Here is a 16870-nt window from a genome sequence, read left to right as displayed (position 1 = left end):
TTTATGACTTAGTGATTTGACAAGTTTATACATTATGCTATGTTCATCACAAGTATAGCTACCATCTGTCCCATTACATTGCTTATTAAAGTACCACTATAGTCATGGTAATTTTAAATTGTTGAGTACCCATAATTAAAGCAAAAAGAAATAGGTAGCATTAACTTTAATAATATATTTGGTTTAATCCACTATATCCAAATATTATCATTTTAATACATAATCAATATTTTATTTTTTTCTATACTAAGTCTTTTAAACCTGGTAGGTATTTTAAATTTATGGTACATCTCAATTGAGACTAGTGTATTTTAGATGATCAAAAGCTAAATGTGGCTAGTGGTTACTGTATTAGTGCAATCCTAAAATACAGAAAGAAGTACAGGAAATTCTTTTTCCAACTCCTTATTTTTGTCTTCAACTTATTTATCATTCTCCAGTGAATGCCCAGACCTTACATACTGGTATCTGTTACCTCTCATTTGTTAAGAAGGAAATTACTATTTCAGCAATTCTAGGCAATACATCAGTATCAAATCAATGTTTTAAACAATAAGTGCCATTAGAATTTGAAAAAGTCAGGAAGTTGCAGCATAAATACTTTAATTGACCAATGCACCATCAACAAGGTACAATTATAAAGAAATGGTCTTCAGTGAAAAGCACACCAAACATAAATTTTTCTTGGGAATAAAGTATTAGATAGTTAAGATAAAGAACTGTTCTGGTCTACTTGGCAGTGACAGGATGGTTGTAGCATAGTCCATCAAGCCCTGAAAAATCTAAAAAAGGGTCTCCTATGTTCTCCACATTGCTCAGCTGTGGGGATGTAGATGTACAACCAATGTCCTGTCTTTTTACAGCAGGCCCCTGGAGCACTGCGGAATGGGAAAGCCACAAGGTACAGCAGCATACTGGGTTGGGAAAGCAATGTCTAGCTCAACTTCCCTGGGAAGACCGAAGGAAGAAAACAGACAGCTCTTTCTGCTTTTCCCATCCTTCTCTTTTAAGCCAAATCTAACCTGAGAAAAAAACTAATCTAGGAAGATGGCTGTCCCAACCTTAAAGGCTACTACAATATAGATAACCTTCCATATGAGGCCACAAAGAACTTACGTAGTTTCTCAGTTTGGATCCTGATTGTGCAATAATATATATCTGAATCACTGCCTAAAATTGATGAGTTACTTCAGTGGCAGAGCCACTAAATTCCTCTCAGGGGTCCTCAGAATATTCTAATTACAGAGTTTACTCTCTTTGTCGTCTTCTAGAGTCTTGCTACTATACAGTAGCAAGAACTTATCACCACTAGTAAAGCTTTTCTTGGAGGGTTTTCCTCCTCCAGAATGTGGAGCACAAGTCATCTACCTCATTCACTTGGCACTTCATCATGGGCCATTTTGTTTTTGTTTTTTTTGTTTTGTTTTTAAGAGTTTATTTATTTATTTGAGAGTGAGAGAGCACAAGCAGGGGTAGGGGCAAAGGAGAGGGAGAAGCAGGCTCTCTGCTGAGCAAGGAGCAAGATGGGGGGCTCAATCCCAGGACCCTGGGATCATGACCTGAGCCAAAGGTAGACACTTAACAGACTGAGCCACCCACGTGTCCCCTTTCGTGGGCTGTTTTTATAGCATTCATTTCTTCTAATGAGATCTTGAATGATTAAATTTTATCTCGTATTTTTTAGTAAGTTTTGTTTCTCCAATTATTCTTAATCTTGTGTTCCTTTTTTTTAAAAAGACTTCATTTATTTGACAGAGAGAGTATGAGCAGGGTTAGAACCAGAGGGGGAGGGAGAGAGAATGTGAAGCAGACTCCATGCTGAGTGCAGAGCCCAATGAGGGACTTGATCCCACAACTACGAGATCATGACCTGAGCCAAACCAGGAGCTGGATGCTTAACTGACTAAGCCACCCAGGTGCCCCATGTTCGTCTTTTCTGATTACCTCCCCAATGCCTTGAACATAGTAAATCATCAGTAACTATCCATTCATTTGATTCTTTCTTTTGTCTCCTTTCTCTTCTAGTCTTTCACCTTCTCTTGGGAAGGCTGGGCATGTTCTAGCCCATCTTCTTTGAGAGGAATTGAAATGGGATTAGTATGATGGGGCACCTGGGTGGCTCAGTCAGGTGCGTGATTCTCAGTTTCGGCTCAGGTCATGATTTAATGGATCATGGGATCAAGCCCCATACTGGGCTCCGTGCTCAGCAGGGAGTCTGCTCCAGGATTCTTTTCCTCTGCTCCTCCCCCAACTTGCTCACTTGTGCTTTCTAAGATAAATAAATAAATCTTTTTAAAGTGGGGTTAGCACCATTTCCTCCTACTGGGAGAACCCCCTGGCAAGTGGTGATTGGATTTACATAATTAACCATGGTTTACATAATTAACTACTAATTATTTACCTTCTGCTAAGATATAAACTGAAGAGACTCAGGTCTATATGATAGGTATATTAATCTAACACTATCGCTCAATTAAAATGTTTCCTATTTTATAGCTCTATCTGATCCCTATATAAAAAGGGAAGAAGAAATTAGGCGAATGAGAAGATTCTTTCATCAATTACAGGTATGTTTTTATTATTTTTTTAAAATTCAATATCATCATCTTCATTTTGCTGTCTTGGAATTTGTTATTTTGCTTCATTCTTTTGACAAATATTTAGCACTCATTATGTATTAGGAGGTTCCTTGGGACATATGAGAGAATTTAAAAAGGTACAATTCATAAACCTTATATATTCTTACAGATATCTTCTGCATCATTTATACTTCATGCAATAAGGCTTCTGTTGACAAATACTGTTACTGAATCACATCTTCATGAACAGAGGTAGTCATATATATATATTAGTTACTGACAAAAATCTAAAGATCAGGGGTGCCTGAGTGGCTCAGTCGGTTAAGTATCTGACTCTTGGTTTCAGCTTAGGTCATGATTCCAGGGTCATGAGATTGAGCCCTGTGTCAGGCTCTGTGCCTCCATGGAGCCTGCTTAGGATTCTTTCTCTCGCCCTCCCCCCTGCCTCTCCCCTCTTTCTCTAGAAAGAAAGAAAGAAAGAAAGAAAGAAAGAAAGAAAGAAAGAAAGAAAGAAAGGAAGAAAGAAAGAAAGGAAGAAAGAAAGAAAGATATATTAAAGGGAACAGAAACTAAATATTAATGACTTCAGCAATTCACCTTTCAGTGTACTACTCAATAAAAACTGAAAAACCTGTAGATGTATGATAAGAAATGCACAATGACTCTAGAAAGTAAAGAAATTTTTATCTTCTATGGATAGAGAGAATAAGTAAAAGTAGTATGGCTGCTACTGAACTATTCACTTCTCTACAGAATAGACAGATGTGGACAGTTTTGAGAGAATGAAAATGATTTCAAATATGAAGAGGAAAAAAAAATCCCCAATTAAAATGGAATGAAGGATAAAACATCACATCTCAAGAGGAATAAGGGCCAGGAAAATCTGTAGCATGGAGATACCAAAAAGAGGAAGATGAAGGTAGAACAGGGAAGGACCCGGAAGTGCAAAACAGAACCACTACAGATTTTCAACATGGCAACAGGCCTGAGTCTTTGGTAGAACTTTATAGGAGGTAAAGCTTATAGTAATGACAATATCAAATAGGTCATACTTAAAACAGATATGTTAAGTAGCAAGTTTTAAGTTTTGTGTTTTTTTTTTGTTTTATTTTTTTTAAAGATTTTATTTATTTATTTGACAGAGAGAAATCACAAGTAAGCAGAGAGGCAGGCAGAGAGAGAGGAGGAAGCAGGCTCCCTGCTGAGCAGAAAGCCCGATGTGGGGCTCGAACCCAGGACCTGGGATCATGACCTGAGCCGAAGGCAGCGGCTTAACCCACTGAGCCACCCAGGCACCCAAGTTTTAAGTTTTAAATAAGCTAAGCTTTACAGCTAAAACAAATAAAAAAATGGAGCCTAGTCCTATTAATAAAGCCCAGAGACTCCAATAGATTTTTAAATCATGTAAAAAATATTCAACCCCTTACCTTTAGGGAAGTCAGTTGATCTGCCCACATTTCTATTATAGGAATAAGATGCTCAAATCCACAATCCTGAACAAGATCTTTATTAAAATGTTGGGTTCCTCCTTTGCTCTGTTTATAAATTATTACTGGAGCTCTTGGATTGTGAACAATTGAATTGATGCTATTCAGAACCTTAAAAAAAAAAAAGACCATGGTTTTAGGTTGAAATGTTTATCACAGTCTTATCAAAGTGATTTAGGTTAAGGGAGTGCCTTATATGTCAATGTATCATCATTTTCAGAATTAACTTTAGGCATTAAGAGGCTCTTCAATAAGACGGACACTTGTAATGTTTTGGAAATATAGCAGTTTTATCAATAAAATTAAACATATAAGTTCTAATGAGAACCAGAGACTTCAAAGAAAAGCTAAAATGCATTTTCAAATGATTTTGACTTTAAAGTAGATTATGCATGACCTATTATAATCCACACAGGGAAAAATAATCATCAGTACATCCTTAGCTAGAGTCTGACATTTCTCTAATTCTATCTCCTCATATTTAAGCTAAATCAGATGGTGAAAGGGGGCATTTCCTATTGTTTCATAACCTCAGTTAAAGTTCAAGGACAATGAAAAATAAAGTCCAACACATTATATACAGAAATTATATTATACACATTATATACATCATGCCAATTCTGGAAACCCCAGACTTAATTCAGAGAACTAATCCATAAAATGCTGTTCCTCTACAACCACTCTCCGTATCAAAATCTGTATTATCAAGGTTCTACAGAGAAACAGGAGCAATGTGTATGTATATAAATATATCTAAAAAGATTTATTATAAGGAATTAGCTCACACAATTATGGAAGCAGGTAAGTCCCAATGTCTGCAACAGGCAAGCTGGAGACCTAAGCGAGCCAATGGAGCAGTTCTAGCCTGAATGCCCACAGGCTTGAGACGCAGGAAGAGTCAGTGCTTCAGCTCAAGTATGAAGGCAGAAAAAAACAGATGTCCCAGGTCAAAGGAAGTCAGTCAGGCAAGTGGAGCTCCCTCTTACTCATCCTGTTTTAGTCAGGTCTCAAATGATTGAATGAGAATCATTCACATTAGGGAAGGCAATCTGCTGTACCCAGTCTGCCAAATCAAATGTAAATCTCATCCGTAAATACCCTCACAAACATATTCAGAATAATGTTTGACCAAGTACCTGGGCACCCTGTGGCCCAGTCAAGATGATACATAAAATGAACCATCATAAATACCCACATAATCTCTACCTAGATTTAACAATTGTTAACATTTTCCCATATTTGCTCACTTAGCTCAACCTTCTAAAGAAAAGACATGATAAAACTTTATCCTCAAATACTTAAGTATGCACTTCTTAAAAGTAAGCATATTCTCCTACAAAATTCTAAAACCATTATTATACATAAGAAATTTAACAGTAATTAGGGGTTCCTAGGTGGCTCAGTCAATTAAGCATCTGCCTTTGGCTCAGGTCACAATCCCAGGTTCTGGGATCGAGCCCTGCATGGGGCTCCCAGCTCAATGGGGAGCCCAATTCTCCCTCTCCCTCTGCCACTCCCCCTGCTTGTACTCTCTCACTTTCTCTCTCAAATAAATAAAATCTTAAAAAAAAAAAAAGAAATTTAATAGTAATTCCCTAATATCATCAATGCCTGGAGTAAAACTTAAGTATCTTAATATGTTTAATATGTGACTATAACCCCTCTGCCAAAAGCTATGAGTTCTACCAAGGAGAGGAAACAAACACCCAAAACAGCAAGTATAAACAAAGAAGAGTAATTTCCTTATTTACCACGATCAAGCCCAGATCATTTAATAAACAGCTATTTAAGTATAAAAACAAGACACTATATTGATCTCAAATCTTTGTCCCTACTCATACTTCAAGCTATAACTCACAGGTTTCCTGGTACTAAGATATCAGATGTTTACTGAGGAGCTTGTTTTGAGTTCAAAAGAATATTTCAACATTTTCTTCTCTTGTACTTAAACATATTTTAATGGAAAAATCAATTCTCCTCCACAGAATTATTAATGACAGCAGAGCATATCCTTATGACTTGACCACAATCAGATGACTGGCAGCAAAATATATATTAACAGTGAGGAAACAGTAAAATGACAATTACAAGAGAGATGGGAATTAAAAAAAAACAACAACTCAAAAATAGGTCTTATCTATTCAGAAATAGTTTGTAGATACTGATAAACTCTTGCTATGGATAAAAACTGTATCTTAAGAGTAATCATTAGACAAATAGGAAAGAATTAAGATGACAAATGTCCTAATTACTTGAAGAGAAAAAAAGACAAATCTCAACCTAGCAAATGCCAAGTAAAGAACAGAACCAAAAACCATATATAGCAAACAGAAAAATGTTAGGAATAAAAGCAGATATATGAGTCGGTCTCAATATCCATGAATGGTTTAATTGCCTTGTTAAAGGTTAAAGCCTCTCAAATTTAATCTAAGAAACAAGATGAAATAAAAGAAATTCAGTTATATGCTAGGTACAAGAGAGTTACCAAAACAAAACAAAAAATCAGTTTACAGAAAAGTGCCTGGAAATAAAATCAACTCAGATATACATGAAGAACCAGCAACAATTAGTTAGAAAATGTAATGGAAAAAATGATGCTATTCTCAATAGAAATAAAAATTATAAAATACCTAGGAAATAAACCTAACAAAAATACTCAAGAGCTAAACTTAAAAATATATAAAACTTTACTAAGGCTATAAAGGAAGGGCCACATAAAATTAGGGACATATTTCTGAGTGAGATGATTCAAAACTACAAAGGTGTCACCTTTCCAAATATTAATCTAAAAAATCAATCCAATTATAGTTCATCTCAGTAGGATCTGTTTTTGATTTTGAAAAATTGTTCATCCAGAAGAATAAATAGCAAAGGAAAAATATTTACAAGAACAATGACAAGATGCTTACTCTAAAGGGTATTCAAAACCTACTACAAAATGACAAAGTTAAAAGAATATGGAGGGGCGCCTGGGTGGCTCAGTGGGTTAAAGCCTCTGCCTTCGGCTCAGGTTATGATCCCAGGGTCCTGGGATCGAGCCCTGCATCGGGCTCTCTGCTTGGCAGGGAGCCTGCTTCCTCCTCTCTCTCTCTGCCTGCCTCTTTGCCTACTTGTGGTCTCTCTCTGTCAAATAAATAAGTAAAATCTTAAAAAAAAAAAAGAATATGGAAATAGTATAAAAAATGGAACAGACCAGAGAGTCTAGACACAAACATATGTATATGAGTAGAAATGATAGACGTTTCATTTCAATAAAGAGGAGAAAGAATGGTCTATGAGAAACTGTAAACTCAAATACCTCTAGAAGCAAGATAAGACCATTACTGAGTAAAGCAAGGATGATGGCCAGGGGCTTTAGCTAACTGAAGAATACAGGCCTCTCTGTGACAGGGGAGAGGCATAATTCTGCCCTGATAATGACTATGCAGGATTTGTTGTCAGATTCTGTAGCTTTTTAAGAGAAGCTTAGAAATAAGCTTAGAATTAAGAACTTAATAAAAATCTTAATTTTTTTCAAGATTTTTTTTTTAATTTGACAGACAGAGATCACAAGTAGGCAGAGAGGCAGGCAGAGAGAAAGAGGGGGAAGCAGGCTCCCCACTGAGCAGAGAGCCCGATGTGGGGCTCAATCCCAGGACCCTGAGATCATGACCCGAGCCAAAGGCAGAGGCTTAACCCACTGAGCCATCCAGGTGCCCCAAAATCTTAATTTTTAAAATATTGGTAATTAATTCAAAGTATAAAAAGCCCTGTGTGGGTCCAATAAAATATGAGCATAGGACTAGGTCAGTCAGTAAATAGCCAGGCTTAATCACTCATCTATCCAATAAATGGTCTATAAAATCAGTAAGGTTAGATCTCTACAACATGCCACATAGAAAATTAAAGTTCAGATGGACTAAATATCTAAATAAAAATAAACCATGGGGCACCTGGGTGGCTCAGTGGGTTAAAGCCTCTGCTCAGGTCATGATTCCAGGGTCCTGGGATCGAGCCCTGCATTGGGCTCTCTGCTCAGCAGGGAGCCTGCTTCCCTTCCTCTCTCTCTGCCTGCCTCTCTGCCTACTTGTGATCTCTGTCTGTCAAATAAATAAATAAAAACTTTTAAAAAAAATTTTTTAATTAAAAAAAAAATAAAAACAAACCATGTAAGGGCCTTAAGAAAATAGATTTACATATATAATAACAACAGCAATAATAATTATACCAACAACAGCAACAACACAAATAATAAAAAGGGAAATGGCTTAAGGGAGGAGAATAGGAAAAAGGAATACAAAATCTTAAAAATCTTTAAAAATTTTATTTATTTATTCTCAAAGAGAGAGAGAGAGAGAGAGAGCATGAGAGAGAAAGAGAGCACAAGCAGGGGAGAAAAAGACTACCCACTGAGCAGGGACCCTGACCCAGGACTCTGGGACCATGACCTGGGCAGAAGACAGACACTTAACTAACTGAGCCACCCAGGTGCCCCAAAATCTTAAAAATCTTAAAAATCTTAAAAATTTATCAGCTTTTTACTATCCTGCTTTGAGTTAGGCCAAAGTCTTTCAAGGAGTAAGATAAATTCTAAGTCAAGCTACCTATAATGTATTTGGTCAAGAAGATATATCATGGCAAGACAGGATAAGCACACACAAATACAAATATTCCATACCACCTGACAATTTATTAAACTGAGTTGGAAACCAAGCTTCAAATACAACAATAGAAGGAAATAGGAAATTTTAGCACTCTACTTACATCAATGGACAGATCATCTAAACAAAATAAACAAGAAAACAAAGGCTTTGAATGATATACTGGACCAGATGGACTTAACAGATATATACAAAACATTCCAACCTAAAACAGCAGAATACACATTCAAGTACACATGAACATTCTCCAGAATAAATCACATATTAGGTCACAAAATGGGCCTTAACAAATACAAAAGACTAAAATCATACCATGTACCTTTTCTGACTACAAATTAATGAAACTAGAAGTCAACCACAAGGAAAAATCTGGGAAGAGCACAAATACATAGAGGTTAAACATACTACTAAACAATGAATGAGTTAAACATACTACTAAACATATTACTAAACCAGGAAATAAAAGAAGAGATTTTTAAAAATACATGGAAACAAATGAAAATGAAAACCCAATGGTCCAAAATCTGGGATGGAGCAAAAGCAATCTAAGAGGGAAGTATATAGCAATACAGGCCTACCTCAAGAAGCAAGAAAAATCTCAAACACTTTACATGTAAAGGAGCTAGAAAAAGAACAAATGAACACTGCAGCCTGGAAAAGGAAGGAAATAATAAAGATTAGAGCAGAAATAAATGATATAGAAACTAAATAAACAATAGCACAGATCAATGAACTAGCACAGATAATGAAACCAGGAGCTGGTTCTTTGAAAAGATCAACAAAATTGGTAAACCTCTAGTCAGGCTTATCAAAAAGAAAAGAGAAAGGACCCAAATAAATAAAATCACAAATGAGAGAGAAGTAACAACCAACACCACAGAAACACAATTATAAGAGAATATTATGAAAAACTATAAGCCAATAAATTAGACAACCTAGAAGAAATGGATTCCCAAAAACATTACCAAAACTGAAACAAGAAGAAATAGAAAACTTTAACAGATAGATAGCCAGCAAATAAAATGAATTAGTAATCAAAAACTCCCAAAAATCCAAAGTCTAGGACCAGGTGGCTTCATAGGTGAATGCTACCAAACATTCAAAGAAGAGTTAATACGTGTTTTTCTCAAACTTTTCCAAAAAATTGAAAAGGACGGGAAACTTCCAAATTCATTTTATTAGGCCAGTATTACCCTGATAGCAAAACCAGATAAAGATACCACACGAAAAAAGAGAACAGACCGATATCTCTGACGAACATAGAAGCAAAAATTCTCAAAAAAAATACTAGCATACAGAATCCAACAATACAATTTAAAAATCATTCACCACAATCAAGTGGGATTTATTCCTGGGTTGCAAGGGTGGTTCATTATTTGCAAATCAATCAACATGATACATCCCATTAATAAGAAGAAAGGATAAGAACCATATGATCATTTCAACAGAGGCAAAAAAAGCATTTGACAAAGTACAACATCCATCCATGATAAAAAGCCCCAACAAAGTAGGTTTAGAAGGAAAATACTGCAACACAGTAAAGGCCATATATGAAAATCCCACAGCTAATACCTAAATGGGGAAAAACTGAGAGCTTTTCCTCTATAGGCATGAACAAGAGAGAGATGTTCACCCCTACCACTTTCATTTAACATAGTACTGGAAGTCCTAGCCATAGCAGTCAGATAACAAAAGAAATAAAAGCCATTCAAATCAGCAAGGAAGAAGTGAAATTTTCACTATTTACAGATGGCATGATCCTATACATAGAAAACCTGGGAGAATCCTCCAAAAACTGCTGGAACTAATAAATGAATTCAGGAGAGTCTCAGGATACAAAATCAACATGCAGAAAGCTATTACATTTCTGTATACTAACAACAAAGCAGCCCTGAAGGAGAAATTAAGAAAACAATCCCATTTGCAGGGACACCTTGGGTAGCTCAATTGGTTATGTGGCTGTCTTAAGCTCAGGTCATGATCTCAGGGTCCTGGAACTGAGCCCCACATAGGACTCCCTGATCACTGGGGTGTCTGCTTCTCCCTCTGTCCTTCCTCCCTGCTCATAGTCTCTCTCTCAAATAAATAAAAATTAAAAAAAAAAAAAAAGGGGAGGGAGGGAGGGAAGGAAGGAAGAAAGGAAAGGATGGAGCAAGGGAGGGATAATTCCATTTAAAACTGCACCAAAACAATTAAGATACCTAGGAATGAACCTATCCAAAGAGGTTTAAGACCCATACTCTGAAAACTATAAAATACTGATGAAAGAAACTGAAGATGACACCAAGAAATAGAAAGACATTCCATACTAATGGACTGTTAGAACAAATACTGTTATGCAATACACAAAAGTAAATTCCCAAAATGGATTAAAGACCTAAATGTGAGACCTCAAACCATAAAAATCCTAGAAAAGAATACAGGCAATAACTTCTCTGACATTAGCTGTAGCAACTTCTTCCTAGATATGTCTCCTGAGGTAAGAGAAACAAAAGCAAAAATAAACTATTGGGACTACATCAAAATAAAAAGCTTCTGCACAGTGAAGGAAACAATCAACAAAACTAAAAGGCAACCTAGAGAATGGGAGAAGATATTTGCAAATGACGTATCTGATAAAGGGATATATCCAAAATATATAAAGACCTTATACAACTCAACACCCAAAAAACAACCTAATTAAAAAGTGGGCAGGATGTGGGGGCAATTTGGCTGTGACATCTGTCACCCCACTGATCACTGGGGTTGATTCAGCTGATCTGGCTGGCTAGGCAAGTGTCCCCTTCCTCCCTCACCACACCACTCCTTGTGCATCCCTCCCGAAGCTGCAGGTTAAATCAAAGAGGGCAACCTGCCCGAATAGAGGAGGACTATTCTTCAGTAAAGGGTATACAAGTAGCTGTGTTCCCCTACTAGAACCTCCAAACAAGCTCTCAAAGTCCATTTGTAGGCAAATATAAGGTAGTAAAGCTTTCAAGACTCTAGACCACATCCAGATGTGGCCCTGCATGTGGCAGTCTGCCTTTCTTTAAAAAAATAGCGGGGGGGGGCGGGGGCGGTGCAGAAGACATGAATAGACTTTTTTCCAAAGAAGACATACAGATAGCTAACATACACATGAAAAGATGCTCAACGTCATTTACCATCAGGGAAATGCAAGTCAAAACTACAAAGAGATATCACCTCACACCTGTCAGAATGGCTAAAAGCAACCACACAAGAAACAAAAGGTGTAGGCAAGGATGTGGAGAAAAAGAAACTCTCGTGCACTGTTGATGGGAATGCAAACTGGTATAGCCACTCTGGAAGACAGTATGGAGATTGCCCAAGAAGTTAAAAATAGAAGTACCCTATGATCCAATGATTACGCTACTGGGTATTTACCCAAAGAATACAAAAATACTAATTCAAAGGGATACATGCATCTTGATGTTTATAGCAGCATTATTTACAATAGCCAAATTACAGAAACAGCCTATGAATGGATAAAGATGTGGTATGTATATATATGTATGTATATACACATATACATGTGTACACACACACACACACACGCAATGGAATATTACTCGACCATAAAAAAGAACAAAATTTTGTCATTTGCAATGATACAAATGGAGCTAGAAAGTATTATGCTAAGTGAACTAAGTCAGAGAAAGACAAACACCACACAATTTCACTCATATGTGAAATTCAAGAAACAAAACAGGGGCACCTGGCTGGTTCAGTCAGTGGAGCATGTGACTGTTGATCTCAGAGTAGCAAGTAAAGAATACTTAAAAATGTAAAAAAAAAATTTTTTTTAATTAAAGAAAAAGAAAACAGGGGCACCTGGGTGGCTCAGTGGGTTAAAGCCTCTGCCTTCAGCTCAGGCCATGATCCCAGGGTCCTGGGATCGAGCCCCGGCTCTCTGCTCAGTGGGGAGCCTGCTTCCCGCCCCCCCCCCTCTCTGCCTGCCTCTGTCTACTTGTGATCTCTGTCAAATAAATAAACAAAATCTTAAAAAATAATAATAAAGAAAAAGAAAACAAAAGAGAGGGGAAAAACTACAAAGAACAAATTGATGGTTACCAGAAGGAAGGTGGGGGGAAATGGGTGAAACAGGTGATGGGGATTAAGGAGTGCACTTATTGTGATGGGTACCAGGTGTTGATTGCATGGAAGTGCTGAATCACTATAGTGTACACCTGAAACTAATACTACACTGTATGTTAACTAACTGGAATTTAAATAAAAAGTTGAAAGAAAGAAAGAAAGAAACTAACTAAAGTTCACTACAAATAACCAGTCTCTGCCAGTTGTTCAATACCTGGAAGTATCTCTGGTCAATTAGGGCCTGCTGCTGGTTATCTTTGCTGGGTTCATCCGGTTTCTCTGGCTCCTCTGCCTTTTTTTGACTGATAAGATCCTGTAATCTAAAGGGGAAAAAAATAAATCAAGACAATATAAAATATTTTCCTACACACTGGATTAAGACAACAAATGAGTCAATGATTCAGCTACCCTCCAACATCTTTAAATTAATTTTTTAAAGATTTATTTGAGAGACAGAGTGCACATGAGCAGGGTGTGGGGTGAGGGAATGGGCAGGATAGGGGGTGGAGAAAATCTCAAGCAGATTTCCCCAATAATGGCAGAGCTGACACAGAACTTGATCCCGTGATCCCAAGATCATGACCCAAGCCAAAATCAAGAGTCAGACGCTCAACTCACTGAGCCACCCAGGCACCCCTAACCCTCCAAAAGTTTTGTGTCATTTTACATATATATTTATGTGTACACGCACACACACACACACACACACACACACACACACATTTTTAAAAATTTAATTCTGTAAGTCATATGGCCACTGGAAAACAAGAATATCCTCTCAATAGGCCACAAATTAGAAGAAATCACTGAAAACAAAAGGGATCAGAGTGAAGAAGTAAGTTCTAATCACTCCCCAACACTTGCAAAAAGTAGAATAGGAAAGAACAGCAGCAAAAGATGAAAGACACTTCCAAGGTACCGAGATTGGAGGCTATAGGTAAAGGGAGCAAGGAGCAATGGTCAGGGCAATTTTTTTGTTCACTGTAGCAGCAAGAACTAGACAGTATGGTCCTTCCTTCTTCATACTCCATTTGTACCAAAGATCAAACAACAGTTATGCCTGGGCTAGTCAAGAGGGTATGGAAACCCAAGAGACCACTGTTCCAGGTGGCTACCAGAAATCTGAGGGAGTTTCTTTGCCTAGAAACCTATGTATGAGTGTATCTACCTAGTAGGAAACCCTTTCCCTTCACCAAATATCTCTTAAGTCAGGCTGTACTAAACATTCTCCTCCCACCCACCATGCCTTTGGGAAAAAGTAGTCTTTTATTAAAACCTACTTCAAGTTAACCACATTAAATTTGAATATGCCTATCAGTTTTCTGCAGAACCTAGACTCATTAAATCCATTCCATGACTGATTAATGAGTTTGACCTACTGTTTCTAAAACAGAATAGCAATATTCCAGGCACTTGTGGTCAGTTAAGTGTCAAATTCTTGATCTCAACTTAGGTCTTGATCTCAGGGCTGTGAGTTTAAGCCTTGAGCTGGGCTCCACACTCCTCATAGAGCCGTCTTTAAAAAAAAAAAAAAAAAAAAAAAGCAATAGTCCATCATGTCCTTTGCCTGCTAAAAAACAAATCAATGGCGGGGCACCTGAGTGGCTCAGTTGGTTAAGCGTTGGACTCTTGGTTTCAGCTCAGGTCTTGATCTCAGGGTCTTGAGATCAATCCCCGCATGGGCTCTGGGTCCGGCGGGGAGTCTGCTTCTCTCCCTCTCCCTGTTTCTCTCTCAAATAAATAAATCTTAAGAAAAACCAACAACAATCAATAGCTTCCCACTGCTCTGTAAACTAAATCTAATCTCCTTAGGTCAACATTTGAACAACTCAGGGCCAGTAGCCGTTACCTAATATTCCTCCTGACTCCTTTCTTACTTCATCTCTTACTATTACCCTACAATTATCTACACCAATCATATGTATTACCTTTGATCTTCACTCTATTGCTTTTTTCTGCTCTCTGATGAGTATATGTCAAAAACAAATTAATATTAGTAAGTGGAATTAGTTCTAGGTAAAAAGTTAATCTCCTTCACCCAGTAGATATAAAGACCTCACAATCCATTTTCCTTTTTTCTTTTTTTAATATTTATTTATTTGACAGAGAGCATGCAAGAGGGAGCACAACCAAGGGGAGCTGCAGAGGGAGCGGCAGAAGCAGGCTCCCCGCTCAGTGGGAGCCCAACGGGGGGCTTGATCCCTGGACCCTGGGATCATGACCTTAGCCAAAGGCAGTTGCTTAACCAACTGAGCCACCCAGGTGCCCCTCATAATCTATTTTCCACCTCACTTCCCATCTCTTTACCAAATTCATATACTTTACAGTTTGGATGAAGGCAGTGCCAGGAGCATATTATCTAGAATACAAACAGGAGATAGAAAAGCCAATATGCTCTCTAATGGGAATACAAGTAAACTGATATACCTGAACTTAAGTGTTAGTTAAACTTTCACTCAGGTTAACTGAAGATTGAACTGTTTGCAAATCTGATTAATAAATATTATGCTATTGATATACAACATTTACCTATCAGTATAGTAACCTAAATATAAAATTGCATGTACAACTTACAGTCACTCTGGGAAATGATATGTGATTCAATTAACTAGATGAATAAAGACATACCCTCATTTAATAATGACAATAATCAACTTATATTAGGAAACTGATGATGAAGATAATTGTATTTATTGAGAACATTCTCTATGAAGAACTCTTTTAAGCACATTACACTGTAAAAGAAGATTTCAAAATGGAGTGAGCAAACCTAGCTAACAGTCTCTTAAAATAAGATAAGGAGGCCATTCAGGAGGAGGATTTTATGCATATCCTCATAGGAAGAAACTAAATTTTAAAAAATTTTCAGCCTCAACTGACAGAATGGGAGAAGATATTTGCAAATGACATATCAGATAAAGGGCTAGTATCCAAAATCTATAAAGAACTTATCAAACTCAACACCCAAAGAACAAGTCATCCAATCAAGAGATGGGCAGAGGACATGAACAGACATTTCTGCAAAGAAGACATCCAGATGGCCAACAGACACATGAAAAAGTGCTCCACATCACTCGGCATCAGGGAAATACAAATCAAAACCACAATGAGATACCACCTCACTCCAATCAGAATGGCTGAAATTAACAAGTCAAGAAACGAAAGATGCTGGCGAGGATGTAGAGAAAGGGGAACCCTCCTATACTCTTGGTGGGAATGCAAGCTGATGCAGCCAATCTGGAAAACAGCACGGAGGTTCCTCAAAAAGTTGAAAATAGAGCTACCCTATGACCCAGCAATCACACTACTGGGTATTTACCCTAAAGATACAAATGTAGCGATCTGAAGGGGCACATGCACCCGAATGTTTATAGCAGCAATGTCCACAATAGCCAAACTATGGAAAGAACCTAGATATCCATCAACAGATGAATGGATAAAGATGTGGTATATAAATACAATGGAATACTATGCAGCCATCAAAAGAAATGAAATCTTGCCATTTGCAATGACGTGGATGGAACTAGAGGTATTATGTTGAGCGAAATAAGTCAATCAGAGAAAGACAATTATCATATGATCTCCCTGATATGAGGAATTCGAGAGGCAGAGTGGGGGTTTGGGGGGGTAGGGGAGGAAAAAATGAAACAAGATGGGATCGGGAGGGAGACAAACCATAAGAGACTCTTAATCTCACAAAACAAACTGAGGATTGCCGGGGGGTGGAGGTATGGAGAGGGTGGTTGGGTTATGGACATTGGGGAGGGTATGTGCCATGGTGAGTGCTGTGAAGTGCGCAAGCCTGACGATTCACAGACCTATACCCCTGCGGCAAATAATACATTATATGTTAATAAAATAAAATAATTAGAAAAAATTTTTTTTCAGCCAGCTGTGTCTGGATCTAACTTCCTCCTCACCATGACACCTAAATTGTTCACATTCTATACTTCAAAAGGAACCAATGAGATTTGTATTTTGGCAAGTTTCAATACTTCATATGCATATTAAATTAACTCAACCCAGTTAACCTAGTTTCAATCAGTTCTGCACAGAGGACCTAAATGAG

The 16870-nt window shown here is 37.5% G+C and overlaps 1 protein-coding gene across 7 annotated transcripts in view; it reads right to left on the bottom strand.

The window, feature by feature from the left end:
• The window catches only part of CEP70 (centrosomal protein 70), a 108652-nt gene that overhangs the window by 31579 nt on the left and 60203 nt on the right, over positions 1-16870 (bottom strand). For all 7 annotated transcript variants that reach the window (XM_047735902.1, XM_047735895.1, XM_047735888.1 and 4 more), the window contains 2 exons: positions 13016-13121; positions 4007-4177 (listed from right to left, as the gene is read on the bottom strand). In XM_047735902.1, coding sequence (XP_047591858.1) covers positions 4007-4177; positions 13016-13121 — 277 coding nt within the window. The remainder of the gene's footprint in view (positions 1-4006; positions 4178-13015; positions 13122-16870) is intronic.

The sequence above is a fragment of the Lutra lutra genome, chromosome 1, assembly GCF_902655055.1.
Source record: "Lutra lutra chromosome 1, mLutLut1.2, whole genome shotgun sequence".
Classification (NCBI taxonomy): domain Eukaryota; kingdom Metazoa; phylum Chordata; class Mammalia; order Carnivora; family Mustelidae; genus Lutra; species Lutra lutra.
This window is presented reverse-complemented; position numbering and strand designations above follow the sequence as displayed.